General features: G+C 37.4%; 2 protein-coding genes across 7 annotated transcripts in view; one reads left to right on the top strand and one right to left on the bottom strand.

The window, feature by feature from the left end:
- The window catches only part of LOC113669237 (SCY1-like protein 2), a 41,565-nt gene extending 18,392 nt beyond the window's left edge, over positions 1-23,173 (bottom strand). The window contains exons 1-7 of one of the 4 annotated variants that reach the window (XM_089184973.1): positions 22,649-23,173; positions 20,978-21,088; positions 10,336-10,495; positions 3,652-3,809; positions 1,949-2,048; positions 1,460-1,504; positions 941-1,087 (exon numbers count right to left, since the gene is read on the bottom strand). In XM_089184973.1, the coding sequence (XP_089041099.1) occupies positions 941-1,087; positions 1,460-1,504; positions 1,949-2,048; positions 3,652-3,740 (381 nt within the window). In that variant the 5' untranslated portion in view covers positions 3,741-3,809; positions 10,336-10,495; positions 20,978-21,088; positions 22,649-23,173. Of the gene's footprint in view, positions 1-940; positions 1,088-1,459; positions 1,505-1,948; positions 2,049-3,651; positions 3,810-6,159; positions 6,693-10,335; positions 10,496-11,989; positions 12,898-20,977; positions 21,089-22,648 lie in introns of those variants that run through there. The other 3 variants (XM_089184975.1, XM_089184974.1, XM_027185236.2) reach the window with 3 other exon arrangements.
- LOC113669236 (uncharacterized) overlaps positions 6,689-27,445 on the top strand; it is a 22,142-nt gene continuing 1,385 nt past the window's right edge. The window contains exons 1-12 of one of the 3 annotated variants that reach the window (XM_027185235.2): positions 6,689-7,345; positions 9,419-9,590; positions 10,366-10,580; positions 15,182-15,564; positions 15,989-16,106; positions 17,770-17,857; positions 19,163-19,283; positions 19,792-20,008; positions 24,969-25,244; positions 25,606-25,738; positions 26,648-26,731; positions 27,214-27,445. The exon at positions 27,214-27,445 is cut by the window's right edge and continues 1,385 nt beyond it. In XM_027185235.2, coding sequence (XP_027041036.2) covers positions 7,011-7,345; positions 9,419-9,590; positions 10,366-10,580; positions 15,182-15,564; positions 15,989-16,106; positions 17,770-17,857; positions 19,163-19,283; positions 19,792-20,008; positions 24,969-25,244; positions 25,606-25,738; positions 26,648-26,731; positions 27,214-27,445 — 2,374 coding nt within the window. In that variant the 5' untranslated portion in view covers positions 6,689-7,010. Of the gene's footprint in view, positions 8,998-9,418; positions 9,591-10,365; positions 10,581-15,181; positions 15,565-15,988; positions 16,107-17,769; positions 17,858-19,162; positions 19,284-19,791; positions 20,009-24,968; positions 25,245-25,605; positions 25,739-26,647; positions 26,732-27,213 lie in introns of all 3 variants that reach the window. The other 2 variants (XM_089184971.1, XM_089184972.1) reach the window with 2 other exon arrangements.

The raw sequence follows: 27,445 nt of genomic DNA, 5'->3' as shown, positions 1-27,445 counted from the left end.
GACTGTGTGGCCATTTATCTCATGCTGCGGCATCCAATACCAGATAAATTCAATAGAAGAACCTTCGGTCATTTCACGGCTTACAGCTCCTAACACTTCCTTCAAAGAAAAGTCGCTCAAATTATATTTTTATCATAATCTGCAGCTACAAAGCTTTCTTCTGATGTATAGTTTGACAAGATTTTAGTTTGCAAGGATTTTAATGCAACACGCCTTGCATATTTTTTTAACTACTCCAATTTTAAATGCTGATATCTAGACAACTAATCAGAATATCGAAAAAGTGTGACACACTTCCGTTGATTGATGCCTTATGAATAAGACTGTGCAGCCATTTATCTTGTGCTGCAGCACCCAATACCACATAAATTCAATAGAAGAACCTTTGGTCATTTCGCAGCTTATGGCTTCTGACATTTCCTTAGCAGGAAAGTCACTTAAATTTTATATTTCTGTTGTAATCTGCAGCTATAGAGCTTTCTTCTGATGTATAGTGCTAGGATTTTAGTGAAACTGGTACACATATTAATTTTTTTCCCAAAGGACACCCACGAAGGTGGGAAGTAACCTTAAGTTGGATACAGTCAGTCTAACAATAGGAGAAAAAAATTATCTTTCTTTGATTAACTTGTTTTTGTTACAAGAGCATTCTCATGAAAACTCATCTGATGGTGAAATAGTTTGCCAAAACAGAAGAAACATACACAGTATTGCTCAAAAGGTGACAGTCTGACAGTATAAGTTTTCAAGAAACAAGGATTGAGTATCAAGGTGGAAGATTGAGTTTCAAGAGACAGTCAACTAACTTTTGAGTGGCACTGTCTCTTGAAATTCTAAATTCTTTCCCCAGTTATGTTCAATAGTGTTAACTAAATGTTGTAAACTTTAGGTTTTCCTGAAGTTGACAACAAAAGAAGAGTCACACAGTCATGTACTGTACCTGGCCATCAATCACAACTGGTGTAGAACTAAAAAAAAGTCCAGCTATTTTCCATTGTCCATTCTTGGTAACACATATCAATTCAGGTGCAAGACTTGCTTGTAGAATTTTAGCATCATTATGAAGGAAAGTTAATCCTTCCACAAGCTGATACAAAAAAAACAACAGACCTCAGAATTAAGATACAAAAAGTTTCACACTATCAACAATTTCTGTGCGCCCATTGTGGGTAAACAGAAATTTTCCAGCAACTGAAATGTTTCTACAGCTAAAAACAGATTATATAATTTGTATTAACTACCAACATGTCCCCCTCTTTACTTGATATCATTATATCAAAACCAAATAATGTGTGCTTGTAAAAAGCATCATTTACATCTACAGTGTATCACATATTTCATAATTACTGTATAACAGTCTATTAGGATTCTCAAGATTGCTTTAAAGTAATTGTGTTATAGGAATTAAAAATGCATCAGGAATTTATACAACAATCTAAATTTTTTGGAAAAGACAAACCTGAAACAATCCATAAACTCTTTCCACATCATAAAGTTCAAACATCTGTTGGTAGAAGACATAATCTTAATTAACCCTTCAACTCCCATGAGTGACTAAGACAGAAATCTCCTTACAATATCAATACAATGTCAAGCAGAAAATTGATAAGAATAAAGAAAATATCAGTTAAGGGATCATAACTTGATCCAACACCAAATTCTCCAAACTAACATTGCAAGAACTGTAAGGCAGACAGTTAGGAGAATTACTAATGAGATCTTCGGAGTTGAAGGGTTAATTGGACATTGCGTGGGTACATTGAATGAGCTTAAATTAGGGAGACTGTAATGCAATTACATTTACTGTTAGTTACATCCTGTCTGGTAGCCTCAAAGGATGAAACTAAATACCCTGTTGACAAGAATATGATTCCTTGTATTTAATAAGCTAAATATATCCACAACACTGTAAAGAGAGAAATGCCAGGAAAAAAATTAAAAGATCTACCTTAAAATCATGTGGAAGGGGAGATGGCATGTTATCATGTTTTCCAAGTAAATTTGCCAGACTTGCAAAGATTGGTTCAGTTGCAAAGGCTAGGCAATCCCTAGTAAAAAGCAATCAGGCAAAATTTACAACACCAATGAGTGCATTGTATGCTTGTTCATGAATATATTCATCTCAGAATCCTTCAGCATTCTTAATGCATTATGCATCTGTAAAATCATAACAAATTGCACAATAATTATGTAAGAGACATTGAACAACAGATTCTACTGCAGTTTCCCACATCATAAATTACGTAAAATGGTCTAGGACTTTCTCATGTAACAGCAAAATGGGTCAGTGGATAACTCTATTTATGTCTTCCATTTATTGGCTTGTCTAAATTTAAAGCCCCTTTATGTTCTCATTGACTGTAAGGAGTCAGATACCAACAAAGACATGCTTCTCTGTCTTGACTGGACCTAAAATTGACAAATTTCCTAGTCCTCTTAACGTTCTAAAGTGGCAAAACATAGTTACCAATTTCAAAGCTGTGTCTGTATGTACCTTTAAGTACCACAAATTTGGCTTTGCTAAAATCCTGAATGACACTTGAAGTAACTAATTGAAATTCTGTGCCATCTTAGAAAGGAAGAACAGTGATCGCATGGAGGTACGCAGAATGTGTGTCTAAAGAAGGTATTGGTTGATGTCAAAAGACTTTGTCTATACAACCCTCTGCTTTTTTTCTCAAAGGCAGAGCTAAAACTAGACAATATGAGGTATGTAATTTTGCACTCAACATGATAACTTTAAAAAAAATATGTAGAAGGTGGCAACGTGACCAGAACTTTCAGTCGCCAATAAGAAAATGTTGGATACATTGGCTCCTGTATGAGTCCCAATCACAAACCCTCCTTGAAATGAGGGACTTCTTTCTGGAGCTTCTACGAACTACAATTCATAGCCATTGACATGTAACAGATACATCTGTAGATGAATTTTTAATTCACAATGGCATGGGAAATAAAATGCACAACATACATGGTTAAGTGTCAAGAGTTGCGTGGTTTATTCCTGCCAGAGCTAATCACTCAATCTATAACTGTCATGGAGAACTGCTTCTACTCCTGAATAGTATTTTAACTTAATGCTGCAAATTGTCAAGTAATAAGTCAAGTTTCCCAGACATTAAGAGTCCTGCTAGGAGGGAGGCAAAACGAGATGGTTTTGCCAAGAACAAAAAATAGTGAAGTGAAAGGTACACAAGGCCATGTTATTTTACATCTCCTAGTTTTAATGTAATTGTGAACTAGAAGCTAACAGGACATGTCATAGTAATCCAATGAGCTAACCATTTCACATTTCATTTGTATTGCTTCTTTTGTTAAATACAGTCTCTAACAACAGACAGATTATTAACTGCAAACAGAAGCCTTTTAAATATATTCAAATCTCATTTGAAACACAGAGAAAAATACAAGACCCAAGCTTTAATATTTATTTATTTCATATTCATTTATCTATTGGGAATATCTACATGTAACCGGGCTGGGATGGCCAAGATCAGCTGGAAGCTGTTTGAATGTAGGCCTTCAGATTTTTCAAGAAATGCTATATTCAATTTGCCAATTAAAAATCATCTTGAGTAATAATTCTGATACCAATGTTATTAAAATATACATCAGGCATTTTCATTTTTTTTGTATGCAAGCGCTACTTACTTGGACTCTTCCAAAGGATGTTGAACAACCAACAGCCGTGGATGTCGCAATCTTGTAAGTTGTACTGGTCCTTTCTTCATTGTCTCCATTACAAAGTCCCTGTCTCTTTTATCAACTTTATCCAGCAGCCTTTTCTCAAAAACAACCAGAGAAACCTCCTGATGATAAAATCAAACAAACAAAAAAGAACTACTTTTTATATATCGTTTTTCAAAAAATTTCAGGATTTTATAACCTTTTCATCAAGTGATCAGTAGTCTATGCACATGTAGTCAAGGGCTTAGATGTCATTTCAATCTAGACAGTAAATTGTATGAAGATGTTAGTGCATTGTGTCAGAGTTGGTAGAGGAGACTGTTTTTGTGATTAACGAGAGCAAGTGAAATTTTAAAAGTCTTTGATCCTGCATAGCAGGCCTGCTGCACAGGCAAGTCTAATTTAAAAACAGTACTAAAATTCATGGGTGACCACAAGTCATCACATGCACAGGAACTACAAGCCATGTTTTGTGTCTTTCATTCTCTACAAAATCAATCTCTAGAACCCCCTTATACATTCTGATTGCATGTTATGTCTAATACTTTGCAACTGCTTTGAAATATGTAAAGCATATTTTTTTGAATTTGACAATTTATGATAATCATGAGACTTATTCCAAGGTTCCTTAAGCAGTTTATTTTTTCAAATATCTCATTAGTTAGATATGAGATATCTAGATCTTAGAAAATTTAGAGAAAGTGCAGCATGGAAATGCCACTCAATACTGGCCAATCAGGAACTGCATACTTGGCTAACTCGGTATCAAAGATTCTTAAAAGGTAATAGGTTACATACGTTGACATATTCTCAATAAAATTATTTTCTACTCCTTCTTTGTTCCCTCTAATTGCATATTTCTCTACACACTTTTCAACAGTCCCAGAAATATTGATACTACAGGTTTCTCTGAAATTGATCAATTATGATAACCATGAGAGTTATTTCAAAGTTTCTATTGCAGTTTACTTTTGGAAATATTTCAGAAGTTGGATGTGTCTCATGAATTTTTAAAATTTTGAGAAAGTGCAGTACGGAAATACCGTATAACACCCCATAACATATTTATTCTCTCATCACTAGCCAATTAGGAACTCTTTAAATGGTTCACTGTATAATAAGATTCTAAAATGGTAAAAGGTTACATATTTGACATGAAAGGTGACACAATGAAGGTGTCCATAACTGGGGATGGAGTTGATAATTGAGTGATCTCAAGATTGTGCTAGATAAATTGCAAATTTAGAAAGCTTTTTCAGTCGCATATGTCATTAGTTGTGCATAGAAAAGAACACTGAAGTCATTCTAACCCTAACCCTGTCAAACCATGGTGGTAAAACGTGCAAAGAACTTGATTAATTGCTAACAAAATGACTCAAAGGTCAAAAGGATTTCCTTCCTTCTGTCAGCCTCAGAAGCTCAAAAATACACGAAATTAAGGGTTTTAATAATGGCTGATTGTTGGCCATCTTCCATCACGTACAAAACCAAAAGACACCTCTACCTTTTGTCTACTAATATGAATAATTAAAATATTTAGCTTTTTTTTAATCACACCAGTTTGTGGTTATACCATTGACAGCCTCTTAAAACTTTCGGAATGTCTTAAGTGTAAATCTGTCCATGCTCTTTATTCCTTTAACTCCCAGATCAAATTTGTAATTCTCTTTACCTTTCAACCATACAATTCTCATAATGTTAGTTCAGAGAATTTAGTATTGGATCAACTAATTATTTCCGAATTGATATTTTTCTTTATTCTCATCATTAATCTGGTCAATAATGTATTGATACTGTAAGGAGAAATTCTGTCTTGGTCACTCATGGGAGTTAAAGGGTTGATAGGGATAAAAGAAATCACAAAAAATTTGCTGTGCACCTTACATGTAGGTTTATGGCTCCTATTAGTACCCATCCAGTTTCTGAGAGGCACCTTGCCAAAGCCTAATAATTTTGATTTTTTTTTTCCAGTTTCATTTCCTGCCATTTCTTCCATAAAAATTGTCCTCTGAGGGTCAATCTGTTATTCATATTTTTTTATAAATTGATTAACACTACAACTAATACTCTCGTGTTAAAACCATTCACTTTGCAGAGACACTTAATTTTTTTTACACATAATATCAAATTTCCGTAAAAATAATGGTTGCAGAAATCATAATCAATAACGTAAGTGCATTCAGTAAAATGTGCAGATAGGATTACAATGTGTTTACAGGCACAGAACCAAGACACTTAAAAAAGTTAAAGCCAACTTATGGTTAAAATACCAAGTCATGAAAAGTGCTATTATTTATTGATGTTCACTAAACGCACCAGAAGCATTCAAGTTGAATGAGATCTACAGTATTGACGGGTGTAACTTGCTAATCCAAATTAAATTTGTCGCAGTAAAAATTCATTGAACTACAGAGCCATAAGGAACATAATTTCTTACGATAAGGTTAAGAATAAGAGGTCTCAAGTACTAACTTGGCCAGTTGTCTTCTTTTTTCCCTCGTAAATTTTCCACGCCAAATTCGGTCCGAAGCTTGCCACATGTTTGCCAACATCAAAGTCTTTGGTTAAGGGATTTCCTATCAATGAACCCACAGCGCCAACTGCATTGACAGTGGCCGAAACAGCTGTGACAGTGGCATTCTTTGCCACAGTTTTAATGCGATCAAATACCGCAGCTGAATAAGTGCTGACTTTGTTTAGATCCATGTTAATTCGTTGCGAAAAATTGGGAATATCCGAAAAAGTGTCAATTTGATGGGAGTTGAAACATGTCTGAGGATCGGTACTGACGCATTTTGGGGGATAGACGCGTAGTTATAAGGACGTAGTTAATGCTAATATCTTCGGCGAAAAATCTCCCTTCGATTTGAAATCAACCCGGATCAGGAACTCCTATGAATAAAAATATTTCCGCAAATCCAAGACAACGAATGAGTAGCCATCTTTGATTTTAACCAGTAAGTGCGCATGTTCAAGCCACCTTGTCCCCAATCGTCCCCAGGAATGACACGGTCGACTGCACATTTGATATGGCGACTGAATCGAATTGGACCGGCTTTGTATTTCAAATTTGTTTTGTTTTGTCGCATTACCCACACAAAAGCGGGCGGTTTGCTTACAACTAATTACCGCCGTACTCCATTCAAAGCAATTGAGCGGATAATTTCGGCAGAAAAAAGAGTCATTGTTCTGCGCAGTGACCTTTAGAAATCTGGCTATGACTCCATCTCGAGGGTATAATTTTTCTCTCACTGGATCTTGTACTGTATCATGTGTTCTTCTGCATCCATCATTATTGCTCACTTAAACCCAAGAGCTTGTTTATGGCGAATATTAAGGTATTTGCACGTTTGAAGCCGTGTCAGAATATAAATCAGGAACTCATCCGCTATGAAGATGAAGCGATTTGTATTCAGTCGCGTCGGGAAGTTACTTCGCACTCCATTAGTTCTGGATCCTCTAATCTACCGGAATCGATCAGATTTCGGTTTGCACACGTTTTCGGAACGGATTCGTCTCAAAATAATGTGTTCGACGTGGCCGCAAAGGATATAGTCAAAGGATTTATGGAAGGCTACAATGGAACAATATTTGCTTACGGACAAACAGGAGCTGGGAAAACTTATACTATTCAAGGGGAAATTGAGAGTGTCACCTCGTTAGTATTTTTTTTTTTTGTCTTGTAGCTGTATTTTCCAAGCCTACAAAAGGACAAACCTGAAAATAGCTATAGTTTGGTTATAACTCTTAAGGGCTACTCTTGTTTTGCTAGTATAATTTATTTTTATCATACCCTTGATGTTTAATACGTTTTTTTAGATGGCATTGGCGAAAAACAAACGGGAAGAAAAACAAGTCTTCTCAAGTTACTTGACTGACAATATTTCACCTAACCTTAATGACGACGTGTGAATTATCTCAAAGATGGTTGACTGTGTATTTTTCAACATTGTATGTAAAATGTTACGACTTTTTAAGTGAAAACTAGACAGCTAAATTTTATCAGTCATTTAAGCTAGCAATCTTGTATCCTGAGAAGTATCTCTCGGATTTAAATTAACACGTGAGGAAACCCACGCACAGGATTATCAAAAATATTGCAACAATTTGAACTTGCACGTGAGGTTATTCATGACCAATATCACTGGAAAGTTGGCAAGAATTTGCACGTTCTTAAGTGGATTCGCGATCTGATATATTATAGATTCGAAGTGATCTTTTAAAAACTGTAGCCATTTCTCTGTAGAAGTTTGCTTTCATGGTCCACTGACAGATGGCAATTTGTTCCCATATCTTAATTCTAGTTCTGACTTAATTAATACCGGATACGATTTTTTTTCTTGCAAAGTGACCTTGATGTGGCTGTTACATATATTTTAAAGTGGCTCCTGCAATGTCCATGGTTCCAAATGCATCCTTTGATAATGATGAAGTTTGGCTTGTTTTGCTGTCATTTTCCAGCAAGAAAGCTATTTATCTCATTCTTGGTTCTTCTAATTCTCATCTTAAAATCTGAAACTATTTATAGGGTTGGCATTATGTAATGACATCAGTCTTAAGAATCACATGTTGTAGTTGTAGAAATAATGGCGAACATGAGGAGAAGTAGGGGACAGGAAATTGGCTTTCAAGATGAACAAGTTAGACCATATTTGGAAGAGGGTAGACATGCCATAAATAGATTTTAAAATTCTTTAATAGGTAGTGGCACATTTTTGTGCATGGAAATTTCAACATGTCGAATCTTCCTGCAAAAAGCAATTTTGTTTAAAATGGTCAAAAGTTGTAGAAACTTGGAGGGGGGGAGCAGTGAGATCACAGAATTTTATGGACAAAGGAGCTAAGTCTTGATTCAGATTATGTAGAGTCTTATAGCTGGGGCAATAGTATTTTTAATTGCTACGGAGCCCAGTGAGGTAAGGATGATCTAAATTATTAGAGTTGCAAAGCTGTAGCCATGATAGAGGAATAATTTCTGCTTCTTTTAATTTCATGCTGTTGCACAACCTGCTTGTGGTTCATATATCTGTAGCTTTTTTATGGAAACAGATTATTCAGTGAGATGGCAGAACTAGCTGGGAGGATCAAGGAATGGGAGGGGGGGTCAAGACATTGGGATTCTATCTGTATTCATTTGTATTTAGAGTTATGAAGCTGTAGCCACAATAGAGCACTAATTTCTACTTCTTTTAGCTTTATGCCGTCACCCAACTTCTTTGTAACTCATTTCTGTAGCTTTTTGTCACTGAAACAGATTATGCAGGAAGACTGCAGAACTAGCTAGGAGGATTAAGGAGTTGGGGGGAGGGGGTATGTCAAGAAATTGGAATTTCATTTGCATTCTAGATGTATGTGTTCTTATTGTTTGTAATTCCTGTTTATCATAAAATTGAAAAAATCATGGTCAGCCCTAGATGACTATACAATGAACGGATAACATATGATAAAAAATGAAGAATAGATATGAATTTCTACTGGTAAAATTGAAAAATCTTGTCTAAAATTCTCTCGATGCTTATATAGATTTGTGACCTTCCAGTATCTTCTTCATTCTTGACCCTCAGGACCTTAATTTTATTGTTTTTAAATACTTGCATTAGTTAATATTGCGTGAAAATTTGAGACTCTTTTGTCTCTGACAGTTGCTTTTTTTTCCATAAGTATCAGTACAAGTGTTGAGCATCTATATACACATAATGGCATAGTTTGATATTTGACCATTCATTCTTAGATCCAACAAAAAAGGAATCATTTTGCAAAGTCTGTCCATGATTTTTGACCACATTAGTCAAGTTGAGCATGAAACAATCAGTATTCATGTTTCATTCATGGAAATCTACAAAGAGATGGCATTTGATTTGCTGGGATTTATCCAGGGTAAAGATACAGGGAAAGCCAAGCAGGTGAGGTAGATTGTTTTAACCCTTTATTGTATGTGGGAAAAATTACTGAATGCTGTTTGGCCGAGACAGAATGCATTTTTTCTTAATCACAAGGGCACTTTTGGTAGTGAAGAGGGCACAATCACTTGATGCTGATTGAGTGTTTTTGCTGTTTGCAGTAACAAATTTAGTGATTGCAGTTTAACTGAGTGAAGTTGTTGACTATATTTCAGGAATAAAATGTTCATTGGATCTATTGGTCAGTTACATTTATGACAATGTTTGTGATGACATTGAAAGGGTATCATGGTATGAAATCATGCGGGAATGCAATTCCCCCCCAAAATTTGCCCTTTATGTGATAAACAAGTAATCGCAAGAGCCCTTTGGGCAATTAAGGATTAATTTCATGTGTATTTTCAAAGTTTTCCAAAAATTACCCTCATTGTTTCATGACGTGGGCAATTTTACAAAAACTGTGAAAATACGCGTAAAATCAATCCATAATTGCCCTCAGGCCTGTGCGATTGCATAACTAACTCCCAAGATCTGATTGTTAATTCTCCCCTCTTGCTGCAACACATTTCCTTGTAAATTAGTGACAAGAATTTGGTGTTGGATCAACATAAATTCTAACTAATAAGATTTAGTATTCTCATTACCTGTTCATTGAATAATATCTGAATATTATTAGAAGAAGTTATATGTTGATTACTTCTGGGAGTGAAAGGATTAATATACTTTGAATCATTGTTTGACTACTCACTTTGATCCATGTTCATGGTTACTCTAACAGGTTCTGGTTACAATGGCTGGGGATGGTGTCTGCCATCTTCATGGAATTTCTCATCATCATGTACAATCATTCGATGAAGCCGCAGGGTTATATCAGTTGGGCATGGCAAGCTGCAAAACTGCTGAAACACCTGACAATAAAAGATCGTCCAGATCACATACTGTGTTTAGCATTAAAATGCTCCGTCAAAGGCCTGGTGAAGAGATATTTTTGAGGTGTGTAAAATGATATGACCAAAACAGTCTGAACATGTGTCTTTTGACCTCTAGGGATTTCTTGCAGTACAAGAATTTACCTAAAATTTTGCACAGAGAAATTTTTACTTAAAAGAGAGTGACTTGAACTGAAGCAAACTTTTCACCCCTTTCATACTCAGTGTCTAAATATCATTGCTTGGCATTGTTTTTTATACATTTTTTTATGATTGTGCATCTGAGAATTTGGTGTGAAATCTAACATTACTCCATTGTTGACATTTCTTTCCTGTCACCTTTCTGTGTCAAAATATACTGGCACTATATGGGGAAATTCATTTTTGGTCTAATAATTTATTCCTGTAGCCATGGTACTGATTCCATGATTTATTATTTATATCACTGGACTTATTACTGTGCGTAATAATCTGTTCCTGTAGCAAGGGCTCCCAGATATATTATATTGTAGGACTTATTACGTAATAATGATCTGTTTCTGTAGCTAAGGGCCCTCAAGTGTTATCAGCATCGCCAAAGGTGTTGCAAAATCTTGATTATCTGTTCTTGTAGTGAAGGGCTTTCAGACATGTATACAGTACTGGAACTATTGCATAAATATAACAATCTTTTCTTGTGGCATGGGCTCGCAGATATATCTATTGTGTAGTAATCATCTTAATCTTCTAACTCCCAGCTTTTGATTACATCACTTGAGCTATTGCGTAACAATTATCTTGCCCTTTATGGAAGAATTTTAGTAGGATGCACAGAGTTTTTATTTAGATAGGGAAAACAGTTACAAATAACAGTAGGATATTGTTCACATGAGAACAAATGTAAGCCCCAGTTATTGAAATTTAGTTGGAGCATTCCATCACGTATATTTGTGTAAGGCAAAGGATCTTTTCACCTTTTATGCCAAGAGAACAATTTCAGGTGCATGACAGTGGCATCCACCCTTTTGGGGTCAAATAATCCTATTAAAAATTCCCAGTAACTTTCACTTGCTAAAAGTTGGTGAAGATGAGGTGAGATAAGATTTGGTTTCAATTTAACATGTGGTTGCACTTTGGATTTTTGAGGTTGATAGATTACGTTCAACTTGATGAAAGAACTTTAGTCACACTCTTAGAAAAATGTCACTAATGGATTGTGAGACCTTTTAGTTGGTAGGCTGTGTTTTTTGTCACAAAATCTGGTTACATAAGTAATTATATTACAATACTGAATGCTCAGTTCATGAACAAATGTAGCCTCATTGTGGTGGTTAGGACAAACACTATTCTTGTCTGAATGTCAGCTTGTGTCTCGTTTTGTGGTTAGAAATTATCTTATACTTTTTTAGACAGGCCAATATACTTAGTCTAGTAAGCTTTATTTATTGCAAACAGCTAGAAACATTACACTTATTGTTACTTAGAAACATATACCTCTTGGTAAAACTTTGGGACACTGTCTTATAGTAGAAGAGCAAGTACTTTGTTGCAGGGTCTCTTTCTGGCCACTCCTCATGAAAATATGCAACAGCTAACAGGTTAAATATAAAGTTTCCCATGTTCTATCCTTATAGATGAAGGTCCCAATACCTGGTTCAATTTGGCATGGGGTCTCACTCACTAGAGACTGTTTATCGATGGCCTGCAAGCTTGAAGCATGTCTTGTGTCTTGTCATAATGATTATAAATCCTTGCTAGCCTTCATCTTGTCCAATACTACCGGTGTAAGGTTTTTAAATAAGTAAGATTTTGGGGAGATTCTAGTTCTAAGTAAACATTTTTAAAACCACAGGAAATGTTGTTTAAAATTAACTCAGTTTAATCACTTTATATATTTCTATGCTAATACTATTAAAAAATAGCTGCTTTCTAAAGTAATTCACTCAGTTTTACATCAGTGGACAACTAAAAATTGCCTTCATCAGGATTATGTCATGAAGTACAACCAATGTCTGCTCCCAAGGGGAACATTTAGATTTCTTTTCCCACTAGTCGGAATATTTCAGCAAAATCAAGTTGAGGGAAATGTTGAAATTTGTGGGATAACAAACCAACTGTTTCCCAGAAGACCAACATAGCAAACAAGCAAACTATGAGTGGTTGTCACACTGCAACATATTTAACTGAAAACACTGAATGTACCTTTGAAGAATCACATTTCTGGAGTCGTTCTGATCTGCTCTGTCAGTTTTTCTTATGATGAGGTACAAAAATGTGTTTTTTTTGGCCACAGTCTGCTCCATTGGGTTTTCAAGAGCTAGTGCAGAGCTCGGGATAAACTGTCTTGAATCACTGAGAAGTTCAGAGAAGAGGGCTTTTGATATAAATGTCACACCGCAAACACACCTCTGGCTGAATGCCACGTTCTGATCATGTGCAAAACCCGCACAATAATTTATTCAATTTATGTTTCCCACGTGAAATAGAAATTTGACAGGATGTCTAAACTTTATCCTGAGTGAGGTGCATTTTGATTTATTCAGGGTCATGTGGTTTTCAATCAGCTCATCACCATATTGTGTTACTTTTTAACTTGTGAATTGCGCGCATGTGCAAGAGTGATTTATAGATATGATGTGGAGAATGGCACTTGCTCGCTTGCTCGCTCGAATGGTTGATTCCTGTAAAATTTTTTTTGATTTTAGCCTTTTGAGTGCATTTGATAATTTTTGGCAAGTAGTAAACAAACGAAATGGTGACCTTTGTTGCTAAGAATAGTGATGGGGTGAAAAAGAAGCCAATGATAATCTTAAAAGAGTTTATTTTTTTCGTTTTAGTTTCAACAAGCGGTGCAGGAATTTCAACACGCCTGCCACGCTAGCAGGTGTGCGAGGATTCATACTGAAATAAGAGAACAACCTTCATTTTTCATAAAATTGTAATTTACAATCCTTGAACTTGAAAACAATCTGAAGATTCATTAAAAATATCACTTACTCCAAAGCGCTTGGAGTTTACAGGCGTTCAAAAGCTTTTTCTGTTATGGTGTGAGATTGGGGACAAAATAGATCATTACATTTTCGTATGTTTTTTCTATGTGAAGCAACAGAAGGTGCTGGTGACTGACGAAATTACAGGTTAACACGAAAATCAAATAACACCTAAACAAATAATTTTGGCTACTGATTTTCAGTGAATTTTTAAAGAACAATTTTCTTTTAAGTTTCAAGACAATTTGAAGAGTCAAAATAAATATTACTTACTAAAATGCAAAATTTATTCACCACAAAATTGATAAATAGGCCTGAAATGAAATTCTATCTTATTCTTGATCATATGTTGCCTAGCACGTGACCAAAATCTACCCCGCAGAAATCCAAAATGACGGTGGTAGTCTGGGCTTAGTTATATCACTCAAAAATCGTTCCCATTTGTCTCATTTGATAAAGAGGGAATCATTAATGTTTTCATTAAGACAGTATTGCCTTAATTTTCCAAAATTTACAATGATAGACACTAAATTTCACCTTTCACCCTCATTTACTTACAACCTTTTCTTTCAAACTGGAAACAAAAATGATATGTGTTTAAAACACATGACATCATCCATCCTTGTCAAATGTAATAGCATGATCATTTCAAATGTAATGCCTTCTTATCCCAATGTTACTTAGTTTCTTTGCTACATTAGCGAACACTGAACTACTGCTTGTACTCTAAGTATGACAATCCACCACAAAATCTCCTAAACCAGATAACATTAAACATAATCCAAAAAATCATGTAAGTTATCTGTCAATTCACGAGTTTTCTCACAGAGCAGTTTGATTCTATGTAAAGTAAACCCGATGTCATATTTTGGAAATTAACCATTGAATAATAAAGCTTGCCATTAGATGCTAAGATAAAGATAAAGCAGTTATTAGATTCATACCAGATATGTTTGCTAAATTTTAAAGATAAGCAATGTTGTAAGCATTAACTCCTGTTTTGCATGAACCTACAATTAGTGGCAAATGTAGAGTGCACACTTCCCCCAATGTAGATGGTGGGCAGCTTAACACTTAACAAAATAAACAGAAATCTTTTAATTCATCTGAACAGGTTTCTTGAAAGTCTTCCCCTTTTCCTCAAAGAATGTTACAGGAAATTATTGACCATTTTGTCAACACCAGGCAATATAGAAAATGCAGGAGCAGGGGGGGGGGGGGGAGTGTGCCAAGACTTTATCCACCAATAGTCCATTTTACAGTTTTGTGCTTGGTTGCCAAGCCTTTGAATTGGAGTGAGGCTAAGGGTGACCTTGTTATGATACAAACCTTGCTGCTTTTCAAATGTAAATTACTTTGTTATCATGCTAACGAGATACTGGTCTCTGTCACAACAAGGTCACCTTCAGCCTCACTCCAAATCAAAAGCTTGGGGACTAAGTGCACAACTGTAAAATGGCCTATTGTAGGTGTGGCTTGGCTTGCCATTATATTCTCTGATGCTCAGTTGAAGAGCATTGGAGCATGAAATATGAAGTGTTGGGCCTCCATTTCTATTGGAAGACTCAGGTTTTTTCTTTTCTCATGCTCGTGACACAACAAACAAAATGTTGTTTTTCTATGACAACCAAGCTTGACATTTTTAAAACATCTGTCTTATTCTTATTCTTGTCTGCTTTTTGGCTTTTAATTTTAGGTCAAAGCTGATCTTGGTGGATCTTGCTGGATCAGAGCAAGTTGGGAAATCAGGAAGTGATAGGAGACAACATAGTGAATCAAAATACAGCAATCTTTCTCTGCATCACTTGGAAACTGTAATTATTGCTCTTCAGAGGTTTCGCATGAGGTGTATGAGGAAGAAACAAACTGGAAAATGTTTATGCCGTAGCTCTAGTGCCATCATGCAGCAAACAAGAGATGCAGCACTGATTCCTAAGCCAGCATTGAGTGCTAAATTGAAGAGTGCAAGTGCATTTGAGTTGGGAAAAGGAAGTGTGTCGTCCCATTCTTCTGACTGTGACCAAACCCATGTGCCCTATGAGAATTCCCTTCTGACCATGTTATTACAAGACAGCTTAGGTAAGTAAGTTGTACCACACCGTGAAAAGCTGCATAGTAAATAAAAATCTTTGAAACTCACGAAGCCTAAAACTGTCAGAGGTCTACTGAGTTTTTGCAGCATGGCATCAGTGGTAGAGTTACTTTGCTTGGATGGTATCAATTGCAGGTTACCCCAACATTTTTGATAGTTTCTCTTGCGTTTGACTGGAAATCACACTGTGAATTTGAAATCTTGAAGCATTTGTAAGATAAGATTTCTTCCTCAAAAATTTAACAAGGTGAACCTGAACCTTGATCTTTGAGCCAGCACAGTTCCAGAAGCCACTGTATGTATGTGCATGTTTGAAATAAAAATTGACTCCCAGGAATCTGAAAAATCTAAATCACTTTACCACTCTGTTTTACATAGTTAGATTCAATTGTTTTTCAATATTTCATACAGGAGGAAACTGTAACACAGCTATGATTGCAGCATTGTCCCTTGATGAGGAAAACCTGCCAGAGACCATTGCCACATGCAGGGTTGCTCAAAGAGTTGCACGGATTCTCAACAAGCCAGTGTGAGTATGAATGTTAAGTAACAATTTGTTGGTATTTAAGATGTAAAAGTCAACTTTCAGAGTTCATTTTACAACAGGTGAGAGGATACTGAAACATTTCAGTAATGGTGAGACCCCATCTCAGCTCAGGGGAAAAACTCAGAGCTAGAAGAAATATTCCCCAAACAGGTTTTCCTTCAATAAAAATAACACATCCCTTCTGTGGTGGTACCACATACAGTAGGCCCTTGATTAAAGAGACACCTACAGGAACGTGACTAGGAAAAGTGTTCCCACATTAGAGGAGTCCCTTCTGTGATGGTAACACATACAGTAGACCCTTGATTAAAGAGACACCCACAGGACTAGGAAAAGTGATCCCTCATAAGAGGAGTCCCCTCTGTGATGATAAAACATACTATAGTCCCTGAATTGAAGAGACACCCACAGGACTAGGAAAAGTGATCCCTTATAAAAGTAGTCCCCTCTGTGGTGGTAACACATCCGTAGTCCTTAATTAAAGAGACACCCACAGGACTAGGAAAAGTGTTCCTTTATTAGAGGAGTCCCTTCCGTGATGGTAAAACATACTGTAGTCCCTTAAGTAAAGAGACACCCACAGGACTAGGAAAAGTGATCCCTCATAAGAGGAGTCCCCTCTGTGATGGTAAAACATACTATAGTCCCTGAATTGAAGAGACACCCACAGGACTAGGAAAAGTGATCCCTTATAAGAGGAGTCCCCTCTGTGGTGGTAACACATACTGTAGTCCCTTAATTAAAGAGACACCCACAGTACTAGGAAAAGTGATCCCTTATAAGAGGAGTCCCCTCTGTGGTGGTAACACATACTGTAGTCCCTTAATTAAAGAGACACCCACAGGACTAGGAAAAGTGATCCCTTATAAGAGGAGTCCCTTCTGTGATGGTAAAACATACCATATAATTTAGTCCCTTAATTAAAGAGACACCCACAGGACCAGGAAAAATGTTCCCTGATTGGAGGAGTCCCTTCTGTGGTGGTAATGCATGCAGTAGGCCCTTCACTCAAGGAGTACCTGGATGACCAAAGAAGTGTCCCCTGATGCTGATATTTCAAATTGGAAAATACTATTTGAAATATTTCTATTGACCCATTATCTCCCAGAAGTGATTAACATGTAACTTCTCCTTATAATATCCACTCGTTATCCAGTAAATAGGTAACAGGAATACTTAAGCCTATTAAGCAGAGGTTGTTATTTTCATCTTGCACTAAATTCTTATGACTAATTTACAGGGAAATTTTTAGCAGCTAGAGGGGTGAATAAACAATCTGAACTTGGGATGTTAAGGGTTAAGTCTCTATGACACTCGTATAATTTCAAGGGGTAGAGGTTTGATAGTAGCACTTTAACGAGACCTTCTGCTGTACTGGGGTGCAAGGTTCTATCTTCTAGGTTAACCAAAGTGATCAAAAGGGATTTTTCTCCTCACAGAATCAATACATCCATCATTACAATGCATCATACACATTTTCAGTCAGGGGATATGGTCTGACTTAGCACCAAATTCTTAGAGATGAAACGATGCGCAAATTATAGCAGACAGTACAGAGAGTTGATAATAAGGTATTAAGAACTGAAATTGTGAAATCATTGTTTATCTGTGTACAGAAGGAGATCTTGTACTTTTTCACTTTCAGACGCAACGAAGAGATTGACAAAAATATGGTTATAAGACGGCTTCAAACAACTTTGGCAAAACTACACTTAGAACTAGCACATTACAAGGTAGGGCATTTGTTATTTGCTGGGGTTTATGGAGTGATGCTATCTTGAATACTGGTATATACCGTATGGGTAAAGAGGTGAGGGCTCGACTTTGGAATGACCTAATATTAACCTTAAATTTTCTTTTATTTATTAAGTAAGTTATTGAGCAGTTTGCCCTCTCAAGTGCGTCTTTCAAGGGATTTAAATGACTTCAAAAGTAAATTGCAAGATTGTAGCTTTTGAGGACGTGTCTTATAGTTTTCTTGTCATTTTTTTAGTTTATGATTTAGCTTTCTATATTCATTGTTAGTTTTTACATATTTATTGTGTTGTTTTTAGATGGCATGATATTATATGTTAGCTGTAATTACAAAAGATTTTATTTATACTCGTTCGTATTTTGAATGAGTTCTTAGCTCCTTGACGAAACGTGTTAAAATAAATGATTGATTAATTGATTGATTGACGCTTAAATTATGCGCATAATGGCTCACATTACCGGACCTTATCCTGGTTTCACTGAGTTAAATAGAATAAAGAGATTAGAAGTATTTTTCTCACCATGGGTTCGCACTCAAACCCTCTACACCCTAACATCAGAATTTATATTCTCCCTACTGTTCTCTATGCATTTCCTTAGGGGTTGGCAAAGAGAATTTGTTAAAAAAATCAAGAGCTTCTTAGTTGGTGATTATTTCTTTTACTCTCGTGATCTTAATGTGTGACTCAGGGGTGATATTTTAGGAAGAAATTAGATGCTATTGACTCTTGGGGGGGGGGGGGGGGGAGGGGGTCAAAAGGGTTAATCCGTGGCTGGTCATCTGCCCCCACTAGCCTTTGGCATGGACTTCCTGTGAGTTCGCTAGTGGTTATTAGCCTTTAAACCTCTGGAGTGGCTGGCTTCTAAAGTCTCCTTATATTTTCACCCCTGGATTTAACATCAGGGTTATGAGAATAAATAAAGTGATCATCAGCTAAAGACGTTCAGTCAATTGTGGAACAAATTCTCCTTGTCAGTAGCATAGGAGTTGTAAAGGGAACGGTGTGGAGGATATGCATATTGATGTTAGGGTTTAGTGTGTTCATGTTCCGTAGAGAGAAATACTGGGAATTTAGCAGAAATGACGAAATGAAGGAGGCCGTCATTTAAACTAAACTTGCGTGAAAGGCTTTGTTGGCAATTTATTTCGTGAAAATGTAAGCCGCAAATGTCGCGTGTGTCAACTTTCTAAATTGCTCCTGCTCACCCCCATAGACTTTGTAGGGTGCACTTCTAAGGCAGTTGTCGCCGGATGAAATGATTTTCGTTTTTGCCTTACTCAGAAGCAGAACAAGCTGCTGTTTTTACCGTTGGATCATCAGAACAGCCTTAACGACGAAGAAGATTGTGTAGTGGTGATGCAGGCTTTCCTTGCTGGTAGAATAAGAGATCCGGTGTCACACGGTGAGAACTCAAAACATCTTCCTATAAATTCTTCTTACCTCTAAATGAGAAACTCAAGTGCGCAGGTGATGAGAATTTGTAGCTGAGGAAGATTCTGTCTAGAATAAAAGAACGAATCGTCGAGGAAACAACTTGGAAAATGGGTTCATTTATAGCTGGATCTTTTTATAAATGCAACCGCGCATTTATAAATTAGTTACGAGAATTTGGTGTTGGATTAAGATGAATACTTCTAGCTGATAGATTCTCATGTTCTCTTAACTTGTTTACTGAAAAGAATTATTTTATGGGGAGAATTATATTATGGGGAGAAGTTACACGTTCATCACTTCTGGGAGTTAAAGGGTTAATTCTTCGCCTGATTAGTTTGGAAAGTTAGGCCGATTTTTTCAAACAATCACAGCGCTTACTAAAAGAAACCAAGAAAGTCCCGAATTGATTTCGGCTCGTAATTGGAAAAAAATATCCTTTTTAATTACTGTTTTTTTTTTTTGTGGTCAACAAACAGGTATAGATACACCTACGAAGTTCCGCACCTCATTGCGATACTTGCGTCGGGTACTTGGGGAAGTGAGAATGCAATGCTTAGATGACAAGGATAGCGGTGTACGCACGGGCAGTGAGCCTGCATCACCACTGACCAGCGAAGGGGAAAATGACGGGCACTTGGTGTCCAGTTTCATCGAAAAGCTGCCTTTTCCCGTTGGCGATCTGTCTCAACACAGGTATGTCGCCATTTAGTTGATTGAATACTTCAGTTTTATAATTTTCGAGGATCCTCACCATAAGAAAACAGTTTACCACAGAGAAGTTTTCAGTTTTCACATCATTTCTGGGGAGCCAGAAATGTTTAGCAATTCTTAACTTTCAGTGAACAGAGGAGTGGCTTTGCATGAACAAAATCACGAGTGCATGAAAGTGGAAGATGATTTGCGATGATGATATCGTTGTAAGGTAAATAACAAGGATTTGCGCGACATCCCCAAACCACAGTGAAAGCTAGTTTGGTTTTGTCAACTGAGTTAACAATGTAAATTGGTCACCGTAAAGAGTTTCATAGCTGACGTTTCGAGCGTTCGTTCGTTTCGAACGTTCAAGAACGTCAGCTTTGATACTCTTAACGGTGGCCAATTTACATTATCAACCTAGTAGTTAAAACCAAATGATCTTGTGATACTCCCTTCTGATACTCCCACCGACGCAGCACCACAGTTTCTTTAGACACGTACTTCTTTTATTAATAGTGAAAGCTGATGTGTGTAGGTCCGGAGGGTTGGCCTTGGCCTGAGTCGTCCGGCCCTGCTTTTTCACGGCTTATTTGCATTTTCTGAACTTAGAATGAAACAAAGGAGTCGCACTTCTGAATTTTCTACTGTAGAATCGTTTTAGTAGCTATCTAGCGCGCGCCCTTCTTTCTCTGCAAGTACGTCCTATTCAGAAAAAGCCAAAATGTTCTAAGTTTCAAAACTTAGTCGTCATATGATATAATGCTTATTGACTGAGTTTGATGGAGCCGAACGGAAAAATAGTTGGCTCTCGGGCGTGAACTACACACCAAGCGCAGCCTAATGTTTTCCCGTCCGGCCGTCCCGCTCAGTCATTGTAGCTGAGTTGAAACGACCGCTTTTTTGTTGAAACATCCATTCAAAGGTTACATCTGTGAACATGTGGGCGTAGGAAATAACTTCGCTTACCATCAATCCTCTGGTAACCTTTTGTTACAGCGGCCATTTTACGTAAGGACAGCTTTACTGCCTAAAATTACTTATCAAATGCCCATGACGATCTCCTTGATTCTCACTTTTCTGCAAAAAACAGAAAAACCTTTTGAGGTTAATTTTAGAGAGTTGATGTTCATGTGACGATGGTTTGCGCGCAATCCTGTTGGCATAGAACTATTTTCTTTGCAGTTATAACAAGAGAAAACGCATTTTTGCGTATTCGGAATCTTTTATGTAATATACTTGACAGTTTTTTCCAAAGTGTTACAGTTTTTCATTGACGAGAGGCTACTTTAAAAAACGATCAACATATTTCTTTTTGCCTATACTTGTTTTAAAGGACCAATCTCTTTCTTGTACCTGTTTTGTGGTTTGTGTCCATTTACGTCTTCAGAGCAATTTACAATTGAGCGTTGCAAGCAAGTCGTGATTGGTTTTGCCCCACTGTTCCATAATTAGTCAGGAAAACTCGCGCCACTTTTTCAACCAATCAATCGCAGCTTGATGACTTGTGGTTTCCCCTGCAGGAGGCTGTTAAAAATATTCAGTGCGCTCTTGAGAGTAATCCACTATCCCAATCTGTGATTGGTCTAGGTAACATGTGTCACCCTGTCGACCAATCAAATTCTAAACCGACCCTAAAGCAATCATGACTTGGTTACTCGCGTTTTCCCGCGCTTTTAGACAGTTTGCTTGTTTTGAAGGTCTCACTCGTTCCATGTGATATTTTCTTTCTTTTATTAAACATTGTGATTACGTTGGTTTTGGTTTTACGTCACTCGAACGAAATGCGCTGTAATATTTACGTTTGTTCTGATTGGTCATTGTGGTTTCTTTGGTTGTTGTTTCACAACACTCAGTTGAAATGCATCGCATAACCGTAAAAAAACGTGTTAAGTGGAAATTCAGTGTGATCTTTGTCTAGTTCTCGCTTGTCAGGAAAGTAAACCATTTCTTTCTTTTTCCTTTTTGTTGTAATCTTAAAGACGCAATAACGCCGTGTGGATCAAGAAAGAAATCTAGTCATTTGTCTCGATTAGGCATGAAGGCTGTATTATTTGAGAAATTTGCGGCATTGACCTTGGCATTTGGAAGGAAAACCGCATTTCAGAAAGTATTGTGGTTACACCCTTAATCGGTTGCAAAGAATGCCGTCAGGAAATTCGCTTTTGATTATTTCGAACAACTTTTTTAAACATAGGTTATATTTCAAACCCTGTTCGTAGATTTAGTCGTCTTTGATAGTTACATAAATGACATTTTGGTTACTTTAAGTTGCATGTAACGTTCTTGACATTGCAACAACTTATTTAAATGAAATGCTTGTGATTTTCGTGTCCTTTCCAAGGTACATACAAGCTTATCACTCTCGTGAATCGTAGCGGATATTTTTTTTAGATGGCGGTATTACTAAAAGAATTCTAAACCGCCTGTTACAGTCTATGTTTTGCAACTCTGATAGACTTTTGAGTCCTTTAAAAAGGATTGCATTAGATTAATATTTCGGCAGGGACAACTCGAAGGCCCAGATATATATTTACTTAAAAGTATTGAGCAATAGTCACACGAAGGACATGCGAACCTCTTAAAACCGGAATATCTAAGCGGACTAACACAGAAATCATTTTTTATAGTAATAAATACCTTTAACACTGTTACTCCTCCATTGGAGATGCTGGTAATACGGTTAGTAGAAAGCTCAAACCCGGCTCCAGTGAATATACCATGTTGTGGGTGGCTTCCTCGCTGACCATTCTCTGAATACGACCCTCAAAGTAACATTCATTGTAAATTCAACATGCTAAACAATCGTCCTTTCATAAAATTAAAACTGTTTCCTTTCACCAAAACGCTTAAAAGTGGCAGTCTAAGGTCTGCTATAAACAGATGCTAAAAATGTGTGAAGCGGCGATATCGTGATCAAAGTACAACTCGTGCTATCTGACGTGGCTTGATGTGTCGTAATCTGAGTCATGTATCCTTTCATCGCCTGAAGTTTCCCGACACGCGTCTGAAGTTGTTGTAAAAACATCTTCTACTTCTTGATCTTTCTCCTCAACGTCTGCGCCTAATTTTCTCGTTTTAAAGAGGAATATGCTGAAGAAACCGTCCTGTTTATCTCCTGCTGGTAAAAAAAAATATATGTAATGATGACACCGACTCTGTTTTTAGATTTGAAAGGGTAACTTTACCTTGTCCTCAGTTGTGCTAATCATGCTAATCCCACAAATGTTTTTTTTTAATTTGTTTTTCGGGTAAATGCTTGAACAATGCGAAACTGCACAAAAATGCATTCTTCACTCGCACCAGCTGTGTTAACTGTGCCATTTGCTTTGGTACACAGGGTTGATTTCAAAATGGCGCGTTTTTTGACGAGAATTTTCGAACGGAGGTAAAATGCACCAGAACTTTGGAGCATACAAGAATTTTCTCCTCTAAAACAGAAAAATCTAGCAATGCACGTTGAATATAATGATCACATTTGGTCCAATTTCTAGCACGTTCGAAGACAATTTTTCGAACCGAGTTGAAAATTGCGAGAACTTTGGAGTATACCTCTTCTGTAACACTGGAAACTTGAAGTATAGTACCGAGCGTTTACTTGGAATGATCGAGATTGAAGACAATAACTTTTTATAATAAGGCTTGTGTCGGAAACTGCCGACAAAACAAATTTAATGTTGGCAGAGTAGCTTATTTCCTTTTAGTTTTATCCTGGATCAGGCCCTTCATTCAGGTCAGGGATAGGTGAAGATTATCAGGCTTATCTTGGATATGAGGTAGTTTAGAATTGTATCAATGTTCCCCATGGTAGCATTGGAATAATTTCCAGATGTATCTCACCAACGCATGCAGACAGTTCAAATTGCCCTTCGAACCGGAATGACGTGGTTATTCAAGTCAATTTGGAAAGGGTTTGCCTCAATGAGCTGGTGTTAATGCGTAACTTGGTAATTTAGTATTATCAACTGAGTTGATAACGTAAATTGGCCACCGCAAAGAGTTTCAAAGCTGATGTTTCGATCGTTAACCCTTCGTCGATCGCTCTTTAGAAAGTTACCCGCTTTAATGCGTAACTTGTTTCGGCAGGCCGGAGTATGACGCGTCGGCACGCTTTACTTTTGAGTTCAGGAACATCCCCTCCTGATTAAAGTTGTGGGTGAAATTGGTGAGGAGATCAAGCATTTGCAATTTGCTTGAACTCTTCGTTCTCAACTGTGCGGGAGAGAACTAATGCAAATTTTTAAACAATAACAGAATGATTGACTAGTGAATTAACTGTGGAAAGTGAATCACAAACCAGTTGGCTATTTTTAAAGCTAGTTATGATAAGAGTGATGGGTCGCAGCGACAGAAAGCGCACTAAGGCGGGATGCATGCAATCAGCCACAAAAGTATTGCCACATTCCACTGAGACTGCAATATTCTGGAATAGCGAACTAATTTTATCCCTGTGCAATGTTGCTCTTTGTTTTCTAGGAATCTTCAGCTTTAAATGGCCGGGGGGTGCTGTGGCGAAGTGCGATCATTATGGATTTTGTTTCTAAAAATAAATAGCTGCGTGAATGTTGTGTGTCAATTGATGTTGTTGCAGATAGTAGTTTGAATTCTGTTAAAGGAAGGAGCCATTGGTCAGACTGTGGCACCTGATTAGGATCATAAGCCCATAGCGTTGTTTCCTGTCCTTCTGTCCGTTCTGAAATCCGTCTTTGCTTTTTTTCCTTAGTGCACTGCATTCCTTGTTCCTTCGTTTCTTCGTTTCTTCGTCCCTTCGTTTTTTTTACAATTTTTTTTTTATTTCTACGGACTCTCTTTGTTTGCTGGGCTTGTTACCTTGGTTGTTGCAGGAAGCTTTGATTTACGATATCCTGTGGAATCAACGGGATGAGAAAGTGTCTCTTGCATAGAGATGTCTTAATGAAGAATGTCATTGTAGTACCTGACTAGGAATACTTTCTTGCAGAGAAAGTATTACCACCCAGGAAAGTGGCATTTCTTTCACCACCGAACACGAGGGACCAACGACCGATGGAAAGGAATATTCTTCTCCAGACTACCCTTACAGAACCCCTCAGCGGCCGGGACCTGAAGATGGTCAGCCTTGTACTCAGACCAGCCTGCACAAAATTCGAGAGAGAAGGAAACTCCACCAAAGGGACGCGCCTGTCGGGACTGATCTGCCAATTGAAGAAAAAGATGTAACGATAGCTGAGCTCGAACTTGAGAGGGAGACGCTTTGGTGAGTTCTGGAATACTGCTTGCGGTTCGTTGAATCAATAATGCCTCCCTCGAAGGGAAGCTCCACATTTTACATCATTATCATACGAACTTACGAACAAAAGGAATTGTATTTTATTGAAACATTTCCATAAGTAAAACGTCATCAGAATAACTTATCAGAAATATTCCTACACACTGAATAGCGTGCTCTTTTCAAGATAATTACTTGAAACTCAAACCTACATTTGCCCAAATTCTTTAAACGTGTCGCGTGACCCACACGCTGTTTGGTTTTCAAGTACGCTTTCCATGCTTACCGTTTACTTATTCTTGTCTAGTGTCAAATTTTTCTAATTATTTTATCTTTTGATAAATCGCAGGGACAAAAGCAAAACATTTACGTCTCGGTTGATGGATCAGCGCGCCCGTCTTGTCATGATGTCGAGACAAGACAATCCTCCGGAAGAATTAGAAAATGAGAAAATCGCGGAGTTTCAATTGGAGAAAAAGAAGGTTAGAGAACTAATGAATAAGAAATTGGAAAAAAAAAACGTTACAACACGTAGGACCTTAATTTAGATTAATACTCACCCGTTCATAAGACAACCTTCAACGTTGCTCTGCTGAAGTGTCATTTTGTGAGTTCAGGCATAGGTACACAAGCGTGAAGGGAGTGCGAAGCAAGCTCGAGGAAAGTATGAGGCAAACGCGAGGATCGAGATACGTTCCTTCCCTCATGTCTTCCCTCGCATTTTCTACGCGTTTGCTCGCATCCGTCTTGAAACGTAAAAGAAATAACGCCTACTCTTCAGACTAATCCATCATCTCCATCGCACTCCTTTTTTGGTGCAAGAACAGCGGCGAAGGAGATAAGGAGTCAATGAGAGCTTGACGAATCTCTGTCTTCTCCTCTTAACCCTCGACACCCTAACATCAATATGCATATTCTCCATACAGTTCTCCATACATTGCCTAAGGTGCTGACTAGGAGAATTTGTGTAACAATCAAGAGTTGGTGATCACTTCCTTTATTCTCGTGACCTCAAAGTGTGATTCAGCACTGCTACTGTAAGGAGAAATTAGTTGTTAGTCACACCCAGGGATTAAAGGATTATCAGTTAGATCAGATTACAAATGGACCCTAGTTACACGCGGGCGTATCTTTTTTTTGAGCGTTACTGACCAAACAATAAGTAAAAGTGCTGCACAATGAAACATAATTTTTAAGCCTAACCCCAGCTGTTGTAAATGAGGCCTCAGCGTTCTTCATTCCAGCGAGGAGAAAAAAGCCCTCAAGGAGACAGTTTCTTAAACGCTTCTATTTCTTGTTCAGTTTCAAGCTGGTGAAGCCAAAGATAAAATGTATTGAAAACCACATTCACAATAATCTTAAAGTGGTGATTATTCTCGTATTTCATGCAGCGTGATGTGGAGAGTAAGCTGTCTTCAGTGATAAAGAAACTTGCTGATTTGAAACACACAGAACGAGCCAGACAGCTGTCCCAGGTTTGTTTGTTTTGTTTGTTTTGAACTAAAGAAAATTTCAACTTAATGCAGAAAGAAAAACGATGAAAACGTCTTGGTTTGTGTAACTTCGCGCTCCGATTTCTCTCGGAAACATGTACCCTTTCTTTTTAGCAAGTCAGGGACAAACTTCTCGCAACTATTTCACACTCTCCTTTATACCTGTTACATAAAAAACTGGTTGGTTTTCTTGTCTTTTTTGGACCACTCATACAGCGTAATCCGAGATAGCGTGGTTTTTTCTATTGAGTTGATAATGCAAATGCTTTAGAAGCTCTTACGGTGGCCAAAAACCAAATTATCTTGTAACCCTCTCCCCCCCCCTACCGACGCACCCCCCTCCCCGCCCCTCACCGACGCATCACCAGAGTTTCTTTTGAAACTTACCCTCTTTATTCTATGGTATTCCGGATTACCTTCGATTCCATCAATTGTAAATTGTACTTTTCTTTTTTGTCTTTAAGCCCAACCAGTGCCATCAAGTACCAGCTAATACTGTTGAGAAATTAAAGCTCAAAGAGCAGTGTACTCGTCAAAAATTGTTATCGCGAAGAGAGCAGATGAAAAGCTTGGTTTTCTCATCGTGTACACAGTCACACCAGCGAGTGCCTTCCACTGCAAGCTTCTGCTCTGGATCCGTGTACGATTCCAGCTTGTCTAGGCCGTCTTCGACGACGTTACCGAAGCCAGAAAGTG

The sequence above is a fragment of the Pocillopora damicornis genome, chromosome 10 (genome assembly GCF_964200805.1).
Source record: "Pocillopora damicornis chromosome 10, jaPocDami1.2, whole genome shotgun sequence".
Lineage (NCBI taxonomy): Eukaryota > Metazoa > Cnidaria > Anthozoa > Scleractinia > Pocilloporidae > Pocillopora > Pocillopora damicornis.
The sequence above is the reverse complement of the archived record's forward strand: the minus strand, read 5'-3'. Positions and strand labels throughout refer to the sequence as shown.